The sequence below is a fragment of the Phoca vitulina genome, unplaced genomic scaffold (genome assembly GCF_004348235.1).
Source record: "Phoca vitulina isolate PV1807 unplaced genomic scaffold, GSC_HSeal_1.0 scaffold38, whole genome shotgun sequence".
Taxonomy (NCBI): Eukaryota; Metazoa; Chordata; class Mammalia; order Carnivora; family Phocidae; genus Phoca; species Phoca vitulina.
In genome coordinates this window covers 4,260,324-4,273,168 of record NW_022589741.1, presented here as the reverse complement: position 1 = coordinate 4,273,168, position 12,845 = coordinate 4,260,324, and the positions used below count along the sequence as shown (strand labels likewise).

Below are 12,845 nucleotides of genomic sequence, written 5' to 3'. Positions count from 1 at the left end.
AATAATTATAAATATCTATGCACCCAACGTTGGAGCATCTAAATACATAAAGCAAATATTAACAGACATAAACAGAGAAATTGATCATAATGCAATAATACTAGGAGATTTTAATACCCCACTTACATCACTGGATAGATCGATCATCCAGAGAGGAAATCACTGAGGAAACAGTGTCTTTGAGTGACACATTAGACCAGATGGATTTAACATACATCCAGAACATTCTGTCCAAAACCAACAATATACATACTTTTCAAGTGCACATGGACCACTCTCCAGGATAGATCACATGTTAGGCAACAAAACAACTCTCAATAAATTTAAGAAGACTGGAATCATATCAGGCACCTTTTCTGACCATAATCATGGGAAACTAGAAATCAGCTATAAGAAAAAACTGGAAAAAAGGCCTACATATGAAGGGTAAACAACACATTATTAAGCAACCAATGTGTCAGCAAAAAATCAAAGAGAAAATTCAAAAACAAAAAAATACAAGGAGACAAAAGAAAATACAATGGTCCAAGATCTTTGGGATGAAGTTCAAGCAGTTCTCACAGGGAAATTAGTAGTGATACAGGTCTACCTCGAAAAACCAAGAACAATCTCAAATAACCTAAGTTTACACCTAAAGAAACAAAGAAAGAATAAACAGAGCCCAAAGTCAGTAGAAAAAAGTAAATAAAAATTAAAAATTGACAGAGTGGAAATAAGAGAAATAGAGACTAAAAAAACAATAGAAAAGATCAATGAAAATAAGAGTTGGCTCTTTGAGAAGGCAACATTATCAAAATTCATAAAGCTTCAGCTAAACTCCTAAAGAAAAAAAAGGGAGAGGAACCAAATAAATCTAAAATGCAGAAAAGAACCTATATCACAGAAATACAAAGAATTAGAGTACTGTGAAAAGGGACAATTTCAAAGAAATGGATACATTTCTAGGAATATGCATTCTTCTAAATGGAATCAGGAAGAAATAGAAAATTTGAATAGATCAATTACTAGTAACAAAATTGAATTGGTAATAAAAAAACTACCAAAAAACCAAAGTCCAGGACCAGATGTATTCTCAGGTGAATTCTATCCAATACCTAAGAACAATTAATACCAATTCTCTTCAGCTAGTCCAAAAAATGTAAGACAAAATCTTCCAAACACATTTTATGAGGCCAGCAAAACCAGAAAAGGACACCACACGCACACGAAAAGGATAATTATAGGCCAATATCGCTGATGAAGATAGATGCAAAAATCCTCAATATACAAACAAACTGCATTCAACAATACATTAAAAGGATCATTTACCACAGTCAAATAAGATTTATTCTGGGGTGCAAGGATGATTTAGTATCTGCAAATCAATCAATACACTATGGTAATAAAATGAATAAAAATCATATACTCATCTTACTAGCTGCAGAAAAACCACTTGACAAAACACAACATCCTTTCATGACAAAAACTCTCAAAAAAGTGGATTTTTAGAGGGAACATACCTAATAAAGTCCATGTGTAACAAACGCACAGGTAGCATTTACTTAATGGTGAAAACCTCAGAGCCTTTCCTCTAAGACCAGGACTAAGACAGAGATGTCCATTCTGACCACATTTATTCAACATTGTACTGGAAGTCCTAGTCACAGCAATTAGACAAGAAAAAGAAAAGGCATCCACATTGGTAAGGAAGGAGTAAAACTGTCAGTATTTGCAGATGGCATGATATGTAGAAAATATGGAAAACCCTAAAGACACCACCAAAAAAGTATTAGAGGTAATAAATAAATAATGTTGTAAGGTACAAAACTGAGAAATCAGTTGCATTTTTATACGCTAATAATGAAGTTGCAGAAAGAGAAATTAAGAAAACAATTCCATTTACACTGGCACCAAAAAGAATAAGATATGTAGGAATAAATTGAACAAAGGAGTTTAAAGATCTGTACCCAACAATTGTAAAAGATTGATTAAAGTAATTGCAGAGGACACAAAAGAATGGCGAGACATACAATGCTCATGGATTGGAAGAATAAATATTGTTGAAATGTCCATACTATACAAAGCTATCTATAGACTCAGTTGATGTCTATAGAAATACCAACAGCATTTTCCAAATAACTAGGCAAATATCTCTAAAGTTTGTATGGAACCACAAAAGGCTCTGAATAGCCAAAGCAATTTTGAGAAAGAAGAACAAAGCTGGAGTTATCACAATCCCAGATTTCAAGATATACTAAAAGCTACACTAATCAAAACTATATGGTAGTGGCACAAAAAAAAGACACATAGATCAACAGAATAGAATAGTCTAGAAATAAACCCACACTTATGTGGTCAATTAATGTACGACAAAAGAGATAAGAGTATATAATGGGGAAAAGACTGTCTCTTCAACAAACTGTATTGGGAAAACTGGACAGCTACACACCCAAAGAAGGAAATTGGACCACTTTCTTACACCATGCACAAAAATAAAAGCAAAATGGAATAGAGACCTCAATGTGAGACCTGAAACCATAAAACTCTTAGATGAAAACATAGGCAGTAATCTCTTTGACATCAGCCTTAGCAACATTTTTCTAGATCTGTCTGTTCAAGGCAAACAAAAGCAAAAATAAACTATTGGGACAACACCAAAATAAAAAGCTTTTGCACAGCGAAAGAAACCATCAAACAAAAAGGCAACCTGCTGAATGAGAGAAGGTATTTGCAAATGATATATCTGATAAGGGGTTAATATCCAAAATATATACAGAACTTAATCAACCTAATGCAAGAAAAATAGTCTTAGTAAAAATTGGGCAGAGGACCTGATCTGACATTTTTTTAAAGACAGATACAGATGGCCAACAGATAGGAGAAGATGCTCAACATCACTAATCACTGATCACCAGAAAATGCAAATCAGAACGACAATGAGTTATCAACTTACACTTGTCCTAATAGCCAGTATCACAAAGAGAAGGAATAACAAAAATTGATGAGGATGTGGATATAAAAGAACCCTCATGCACTGCTGGGAATGTAGCCACTGTGGAAAACAGTATAGAGGTTCCTCAAAACATTAAAATTAGAAATACTGTATGATCCAGTAATTCTACTATTGGGTATTTACCCAGAGAAACCCCCTAGATTTTTGCAGCATTATTTACAATAGTTAAGTTATGGAAGCACCCTAAATATCCATAGATGAATGGTAAAAAATATGTGGTATATATAAACATTCCACTATTACTCAGCAGTAAAAAAGAATGAGATCTTGCCATTTGCAACAACATGAGTGGGCCTAGAGGGTACTATCCCAAGTAAAGTCAGTCAGTTAGAAAGACAAATACCCTATGATTTTACTTACATGTGGAATCTAAAAAATGAATAAAGATGAAAAGCAGAAACAGACCCATAATACAGAAAACCATCTGGTGGTTGGTAGAGGAGGGGGTTGGCAAAAAAGGGTAGGGGGAGCACCTGGGTGGCTTAGTTGGTTAAGCAGCTGCCTTTGGCTCAGGTCATGATCTCAGTGTCCTAGAATCAAGTCCTGCATCTCCCTTCTCCCTCTGCCCCTCCCCCCGCTTGTGCTTTCTCTCTCTCTCTCTCAAATAAAATCTTTTTTAAAAATGGGGATGGAGGGCGCCTGGGTGGCTCAGTTGGTTAAGCGACTGCCTTCGGCTCAGGTCATGATCCTGGAGTCCCGGGATCGAGTCCCGCATCGGGCTCCCTGCTCTGCAGGGAGTCTGCTCCTCCCTCTGGCCCTCCCCCCTCTCATGTGCTCTCTCTCTCATTCTCTCTCTCTCAAATAAATAAATAAAATCTTTAAAAAAAAATAAATAAATAAATAAATAAAAATGGGGATGGAGGGGAGGGGGAGGTACAGACCTCCACTTACGGAATAAGTCATGGGAATACAAGATACAGTCCAGGGAATATAGTCAGTGGTACTGTAGTAGCATTGCACGGTGAAAGATGGTAGCCACACTCGTGGAGAGCACAGCCTAACACGTAGAGTTGTCCAAACACTGCGTTGTACACCTGCAACTGTTACATTGTGTGTTAACTGTACTTCAATAAAAAAAGAGGAAAAGATACATTGAGATATACTGTCATTAATTTCCTAACACCAGAGACAGAAAGATGATGATGAGACAGACTGATGGACATACGAGGAGAAAAATCATATCCACTGGAGTAGAAAACAGAATGACATCTGAATTTCTAGCAGCAAATTTTGAGGGGAAAATCATTTCCAAACAAGAATTTAATGCCTAATGAAACCAATCGAGCTGAGAGTGAACTAAAGACATTTCAGACATCCAGATCTTTAAAAGGCCACTTTGTAGATACTCCGCCTAGCCCTGAGCTCTGAAAGGTGCAGCACATACCACTTTACCTTGCCTTGGTCTTACAGCATCTTTTGGTAGCACAGTAATTAGCGGGCAAGCTAGTGAGCACTCTGGTAGATCGCCTTCTGGGTGGTCACTCTATCAGAGCTCTGCACTTTACACAGGCCTTTTTGGCCGCTGAAACAAAGGTTTTCCAATCTCACGTGATGACTTCATACAGGCAGGTCTTAGAGGACCGCATATACTAGTTGGTCACTGTTTGAGGCTACGGCTAGCTGTATTAATTTCAGCAAGGTTAGCTGTGTCTATGGAATTGTCTACGGTGTCAACTCAGCTAAAACAAAATAAAAAATACGACCGCTTTATGGAAAGACATCTTCAGCAAAAATAAAAATTCTTTCTCTCTCAGTCTTCTGTCCCATAACTAATATGATCAGAAGCAGGCGTGCACTGGGTCAGCACTCAGCTCATAGAAGGTGTTTAATAACTGTGGACTGGCCAGCTGCTGAACTCACTGACCAAAGACTGCATGAAGGGGAAGAGAATTACATGATTGGTTATCTTTCCTAATTCTGCAGTCTAGAGCAGTATGGGAAATGCACATAGCAAATGGCCATGAAGACCACCCTAATTCACAATGAAATCAATGTATAGAGTTGGAGAAAAGTATACAGAAGTGTATAGAAGAATAAAAGACTGAATTCTGACCTTAGCCTATAGAGAACCAAGCTGTACTTTATATAAGCCAATTTAAGTATGATCTGCAGAAGACAATAAATCCCAGAATAAGTTGCCTGAAATGTCATTGTTGTAATTTCACTATCTTTTTAAAACTCTGGGTCTTGTGTTAAAAATGTAAATTACATTTAGGTCACTTGTACCTCCGTGTGAGTAAGTTTCAGGTCATTTACAGGACAGATGTAGGATAGAGCACGGAGCTTGGTGCAAATGGGCAGAAATGGGCATGCAAACAAGGACTGAATGAGTCAGAGATGGGCAGTGAGGGTGCAGGTCCATGGACCTCCAAAGTATCAAGCTCCCCTCACATGCTGGGGGGCCATCCAGTGATCCAAAGCAGCAATGAATTCTCATCATGAAAATCAATTGGTTAAGAAAAACTTTGTTGAGAGGAGGAATAGTTACAGGTAGGTGAGCTAGGATTTGTGTGGCTTCCAAATACTTATTAAACATGTTGCCAAAACCCCCAGGTTGTATATCAACTAGCTGGGGATTACAGCTGGGGATTCATTTATATTTGTGTGGAATCTAAGCTTCCCTATCCGTCCTGAGTTGCTGAAGAAAGGGATTGTTAGGCAGAGCTTTGGAGCCAGCCCAGGGACTTGGACTTAATAAAGCATTTCAGAGGGGATCAGAGGTTCTGAAATGGGATCAGAGGTTCTGGGGTGATCAGGGTATAAATTCCTAATCTCTGTATACACATTTAATCATTTATTCAGCCCCACGACTCATCATCACCAGGCATGCTGTGTGAAATATTTCCCCTGACCTCTCGCACAGCCCCACCAGTCGCTCATTCAGATTGGCCTATTGGAAATCATCTGAATATTGCACAGGAGTGTTCATTCATACAAAAAGGCTGCTAAACCCTGGATAACACAGGAGCTTGGATCAATTTACCCTTCTGTGCTCTCACTTATATTATTGAAATTTAAAATTGCATTTCGTTTATTAATACCAAAATGGTTATCTGGAAAAGAATAAAGCCCCATAGAAGCTGCTGTCTTTGTCATTTTAGCACAGTAAATAGGAGATGTATTTAAAATGTCAGGAGATCAAGTCATTGTGAAGAGTTTCCTACCAAAGTGCAGTGAATTATTTAAAAGTCCTGGCATCCCAAGCAGGTAGTGCACCTTCTTTCCAGTCAGGTACAAGTACTTCCGTAGATGTCAACTCGGTGCTCGTTCTTACTGTCAGAACATCTCAAGTACAGCAGAATATGAAGACCTTGGTGTGTCAAATAAAGCATGAAGAAAATAGAGGGTTTAACATACAGGGAGAGAAGAATGCAGCTCATGTGGAGTCCTACCTATTTCCTGGGCCTTTAAGGAGCCTTGTTTCAAAGATTGGGGTTACGCTTTATTTTATAATTGGTAAGCGTGAACTTTATGCTCTGGTTCTTGACTTTTGTACTAAGATCCACAGTCCTCATTTCTCCATGGACCCTATAGAATTTACTCCTTTGGATTTTATCATATGTTTTCCTATATGCTGTCTTGCATTGCTGCTAATTTGTTCCTGTAAGTATTTCTTGCCCTTTTAGTTCTATACTAACTTGTTCTGCGCATCCCCACGCCCTCTCCTCCATTCAGAGGACTATTAGGGCATGTCACCAGCACTCAACATGTTTGTTGATTGACATCATTGATACCCAGATTTCACATTGATGACTGTTGTATTTGAGCTAAGCAAAATTATTGTGGAATTCAATGCTAAATTTAACTATTGTTTAGGAAATTTACATTTTACTTCTGAAGTAATTGTTTATATGTTACATGTAAAGAAAACTGACATCTGTAAAAACAGAAAGAAATCAAACCATACCAACGACTTTCATTCTGATTGTCATTAATGCCTTACCTACATCTCAGTTTTGTGAAAGAAAGCGATCTTAGTGTAGTCTTACTATTTCTTGTAGGGCTGAGCTTGACTAGGAGTTAACAAATCCGGATTCTAGTTCCAATGCCATCGCTGTCCGGCTGCACCTATGAGCAGATCACTCTAACTTATTCTGGACCTACTTTTACCTTTCATAGATTTGTCAGAGAAGAAAGAGCATGTTTAGATTTTTAGATAGGGTTATATGGATGAAATAAGGTATCTGAAAGAATTCTGAAATATCAGAATGAGCCTCATTTCTTTACCCCAAGTTAGTGTATCATTGTATAACTCTTTTAAAGAAATGGTCAGTTAAAACTTTAAACAAAAATCCTTTATAAAGCAGAATGGTAGAACTCCCATTTGTAAAAGTAAAAAGAGATTGCTCCTACTGTGAGAATTCTTAGTGCTACCAACTGTTATTTTCAGATATTTTTATCCATTAAGAGTCAAAGAATGATTTTTTCCCTTCTTTGTGTAAAGGTGATAGTGATCTCGCACTTCCACACATCCTCTGTTCTCCTCGCACTCCCGCCCTTCTGACTCTGCCTTCTGTCACCACGGTTCCTCCTCCCTGACCCCCCTCTTACATGCACGACTTGCATCTGCTGTTAACATCCACCGGTCTTAGGAACAGGAGTTGTTTTTAGGAAAAAGGGGATGATGCGTTTGGCTCCAAACAAAGTCTACACATTAAGTTTAGTATTTCAAAACTTCATCTTACCCTACTCTATCAGCCTTCACTCTCGCTCTCTTCCCTCATTCTGTAAGGCTACCAAAAGGTTGGACACGTGCTGATACTGATCCTAAGTTTCTGTATTACCTTGGGCTTTTGCTTGTTTGCTTTTCAGTCTTTTATGCTTCTTTAATTCCCTGTTTCTGTCTCTCTTGACAAAACATGGTGTTCTATTCAACATTATATTCACAAGAGTGCTTAGGAGATTGTTCTTGGGCAATGAGAAGCCGTCCACAAGAGCTGTTGAATTAAAGTGAATTGCTGGGCCATGTTTTGAGTTCTGGGTATCAAATTTAACATGTCAGGGACCTGGACAGAGAGTAAGTCTCTAGTGTTAGTGTGCTAGAAAAGGGTCTCTAAGTGTGACTAGGAGGGAAGAGTGATGCCGTCTGACCGGTAAATGCTGGAGCTCACAATGCACGAACTGCTAGAAATCCGTCACCTATGGCAGACACTCCGAGTCATGAGTGTTATTCTACAATGCTCAGGAATTGTTTGATGTCTTTGACACACAGGATACGTTTAAAGCCTATGGAGAGTCTATAGAACATAAGAGGTGTGCTTCAGAATTTAGGTAGGTTTTAAAAACAGAAAGGGTAAATACTACATGTTTGAATAAAAATTTCATTATACAGTCTTCTTCATCTTTTGTTTAGGAAAAAAAAATCAAACTTGAAAAAAACATTTCAAGTGGGACAAGGCACAGCTGCTGCTATTATTATTATTATTATTATTATTATTATTATTATTATTACATGAAGGTATCTTTCTCAAGAAACATTTCCTAGCATTTGGAGCCCTGTGAAGGCCACATCCATATGAAGAAATAGGGGTGTTACCTTGAACTTTGTCATTGATAGGCTTCCCAAGCCTTTAAATTTTCTGTCCATTCATTCTCATCTGCCCTGCCTATTTGATTCACATTGTATTTTCTCCTTAGATTATTAAAACGGGAAGAAAGTTTCACATTTATTCCTCGGTCCCGTGAAGAGCTTCCAGATAACTTTCCAAAGGAAATCCCTGGGATCTGCTATTTCCTGGAGGTAAGGACTGGTCCTAAGCAGCCAAAGCCTTCTCTTTCTTCCTCGAGGATAAAAAAAGTTTCCTACAACATTGGCACCATGTTCCTCCGGGAGACAAGCCTCTGAGACCTACCGCAGATCAAAGACTCCTCCAAAAAGCACAAGCCCAGAACATGGGTCATGACAGGAGAGTGAAATGAGATGGTTTCTCTTTCACTACTTGGCTGAGAACAAGCAGCGGAATTTCTGTGTTATGTTAGGCAATAATCCTAGAAAAAGGTGGATGATGACTGTCAATTAAAAAAAAAAAATGGAGGGGGGAGGTAATGAGATGTGTCCATCCATGTGAGTGTTTTTTGGTCGTATATATATATATACATATATATATATATATATATATATATATATATATATTTTAAGTATGGGCCCCCTTTCACAACTAATAAATAGATTCCATGTTTTCTTGTTTGTCACACATACAGGTATCTTTCCCCACTTATCTGTATCACTTTTGAGAGCCATTTTTGATGATATATTCCTACATTTAGTGAGTTGGTGTGTGAGGACTATTTTCTAATTTTGTTTTTCTGAACAGACATTTCATACATACATCATGGCAGTGTGGTCAACTTCCCAGCAGGAAGAACTGTAACTCAGCAAAATATTTTAGGGATATTACCTATTTTTATACATCTCTCTTCTAGATAATTACATTTCACACAACATTACTCGATTTTCAGAATCTGCTACTGTGTAGTTGGTATATTATGTAACTGTAACCTATTAATCAAATATACTTTCACTTATTTAGACAGATTAGTGCTTTGACTGAGAATACATATAACCAAGGACTTCAGATGCTGAGAAAGCATTGTATGTCTGCTTAGTAAATATATCTTTTAGATTTAATTAATGTAGCATGGAATCCAGAGGAAATAGAATTTCCCAGTAAGAGATTTATCTGTAATTAGGATTACAGAAAAGTCTTGTTGCCATCTTCTAAAAAACGTCAGTTAAAATGAAATGCTTTGCTACATTGGACCCTTTTCAACTTAGCACTTATAAAATAGGTAGTTTGTACAATGTACTCAACTATATTCTAATAATATCCATGACTTGTTACTCCTCCCCCCACCTCTGCCCACTCCGCCCACTCTGCCCCCTGGATGCCTCCTAAGGGCTACCTGACACTGGGAGCAAATTCCTAGATGTTGGCATTAGTGAGAAAGAGGTTGTAGGATGTTTTGCCGAGAATGTTGCTTCTTGCAAAATAAGGGGGGAAGAAAACCTGTGTTTTATGGCTTTGAGATTTAAAAAAAAAAAAAAAAAGGAATTTTTCTTCTGCAGTTTGATTGATGTGGCTTTAAATTCAGTGAATCACCTTCATGAACACTGAAGTAGGTCTAGCCTCCAGGCCCAGTCATTGCCATAGTGACAGATAGGCTTCTATCGCATGTGGTGCTAAAATGAAGACCTGTTCCCACTAATTAGCACTGCATGAAAATATTATCACACACTCACCCTGAAATTAGGAGCACAGTACATCCAGAGTTTTCCTATTTTGGATCTAATCTAAAACCCAAGTTTCTACTGAGGTTAATGAACTGGAAATATTTGTTTCCGTGAAACCTTGGAGTGGCCGTTTTTCTCCAGATGATACACTCATTGAGAGCTTATGTCTACTGAATGTAATAGAGTGATTTCTCTGGTCAGGCATTTTGGCTGCATTATGATTTGTTTATGCTGTAACTCAGCTACGGAGCATATTAACTGATGTCCAATGTAGTCTGTGAGGCTTGTTAGTGTTTTTCAGTTCTCTAGGTGTGTAGCTAGAAAACATTTATCGATATGCAAAGTATTTGTTATAATGGTGATCACTTCTGTAATTGTTGAACTCTGTTTCACCCCAAGGCTTATGAGGACACTAGTGCAACACATAGTTTGGAGACAGGATCTAGACCATGAGCTTTCTGAAGCCTGGCCTATCCCTCTCCTCCCTGGGTCTAGGTCTCTGTTTTTAACAACGTGGGGGGCCAGAAGGCCAGTGTGTTTATTTGAGGGGAGTTTTATAGACTGGGGACAGGGTGCTCTCATGGGGGTAATTACAAAGGAATTTCTTCAGAGGACTGGGAAATTAGCCCACTTCCTTCACGGGGAACAAGGGGGAGGTTTACAGTTACTGTGAACGGAACAGGCTGGGAGCACCTCAGTCCTCACACTGAAAACAGACAACACTTTAGCCAGGTGCTCTGTACAGCACAGGAACATGGGGAGAGAACCCAGCTTCCCTGAAATAATTTATGCTTATTTTGCGTAGGAACTTAGAGCTTATTATGATAAACTAAATCAATAAATGTTTTGGTGGTAAGCAATGTGTTTCATAACCATAAGGCTGCAAGGGACCTCCTGTAATCATCCAATCTATTTCTCTGCTTTTTGTGAAGATTTGTCTAAGCAACTACTCTAGATATATCATCATTCTCTCTATACTTAAGAATATCTGTGGGAAGCATATTTTAAAAACATCATTGAAAATCCACTTCATTATCCAGTAATTGGTAATAGGGCCCAAGACACGAATTGTATATACATTCAATTTGTCGAAAGAATAACAAACCTTTTAGTTCATATGGTTCTACTTAGAGAAGAGGTAGCCATTTACCTTGTCACAAATGTTACAATGAAAAATATACCAGAGATCTATTATATATCACAGAATATAAACTACACTTTTCAAACAATGTAATCTAAATGTATCCTTGAAGCTATAGTCTGAGGCAATAGTCTAATGTGTTACCATATTGCCAATTATTAGTTACACTGTTGCTATGTGTTTGCAAGTTACTGCATAAAGTGGCTGTTCATTCTAGCTGCACTCATAGAAGTTAGTTAGAAGCTGTGAAAAACTATTATATTTTTATTTGTCCTATGTAATACAGTCTACATATCCTCCGTTTAGGAATTGTGACTGCAACACTGGGTCATAGTTAGTATTTCATTTGACTAATATCTGTACAGTATTCTTACCTAAAAATTATTGCAAACATCATGCATTTTAGTGTGGCAGATTAAAAAGAATGTAAATGGATGTCCTATTAGAAATCAAGGTGATATTAAATTAGGGAAATGGCCTTAACCCACTCTAAAAGGGACACATTAAAACATAATTTGGTACGTACAGCTCCTCTGGTTTAGTGGGTTTTTTTAGGCAACTAATTTGAAGAAGTCACTTTATGACTAGGCATCAGTACCAGAGATTCACATTGGCATCAGTATTATTTTGATAGAAACAAAGTCATTTGCAAATAAATCAGTTACCCAACAAAGTCACATATGTACCCCCAAACAGTGCACAGGATGTGCTTTGGGAATCTTAATAAATAGGTACCATTAGCCATAATAAAAAAAGAATACTCCTCAATGCCTGCAGAACACGAATCGTTGCATCTCTCCACTCTATAGCATGGTATACAGCGAGGGAAAGAAGATAAAGCTTCTACATAACAGGTGACCAAACTGCCTAAAACCTGCCTTGATATTCATTTCTTCTACTTTAAATTATTTTGGATTTCCCTTTTAATATATGACTCTGTGGAGTCCAGTGAGCCATGACCTGTTATGACTGAGTCGGCACCTCTGCCTGAGGCTTGGAGTGGGACCATGGATTCAGCACTTCACATGTGAGCTCTCACAGTCTCACGCTTGGTTCTCTTGTCCAGGGATAACAGTATCAGAGACAGTGTTCTGTTGTTAAAGTGCAAAGTGTGTCGCTCCGGGAAACACAGAGCAAAGCAAGGCAACAACTTAGACAAAATCTCATTCACAAGTGCAGCCCGGCTTTTAATTCTGTAAAATGCTCCAAAGAGTTCCAGCAATAAAGCAAAATTAAATTGATATATACAAAAGGCAAAGCCTCAGAGTTTGGAAAACCACCAAACTCTGTGTTTTGTACAGAAATATTGCTGCCAATTGATATCACATATTTGAGGTTGTGAGATATCAAGAAGGAAATCAAGATCACGACTGTAATTAAATATATTCACTGAAGGCTCCTTGGGATCCTGGCTTGCTGAGGGAAGGTGTTATGGATCATTAGGGCAGAGAATAAAACTTGTACACGTAGGTTTCTGTCTT

The 12,845-nt window shown here is 37.9% G+C and overlaps 1 protein-coding gene across 1 annotated transcript in view; it reads left to right on the top strand.

Annotated features, from left to right (window-relative positions):
• Positions 1-12,845, top strand: part of GUCY1A2 (guanylate cyclase 1 soluble subunit alpha 2) — a gene marked incomplete at its 5' end in the record, with an annotated part of 323,383 nt that overhangs the window by 297,779 nt on the left and 12,759 nt on the right. The window contains one exon of the mRNA XM_032427729.1: positions 8,630-8,732. Within this exon, the coding sequence (XP_032283620.1) occupies positions 8,630-8,732 (103 nt within the window). The remainder of the gene's footprint in view (positions 1-8,629; positions 8,733-12,845) is intronic.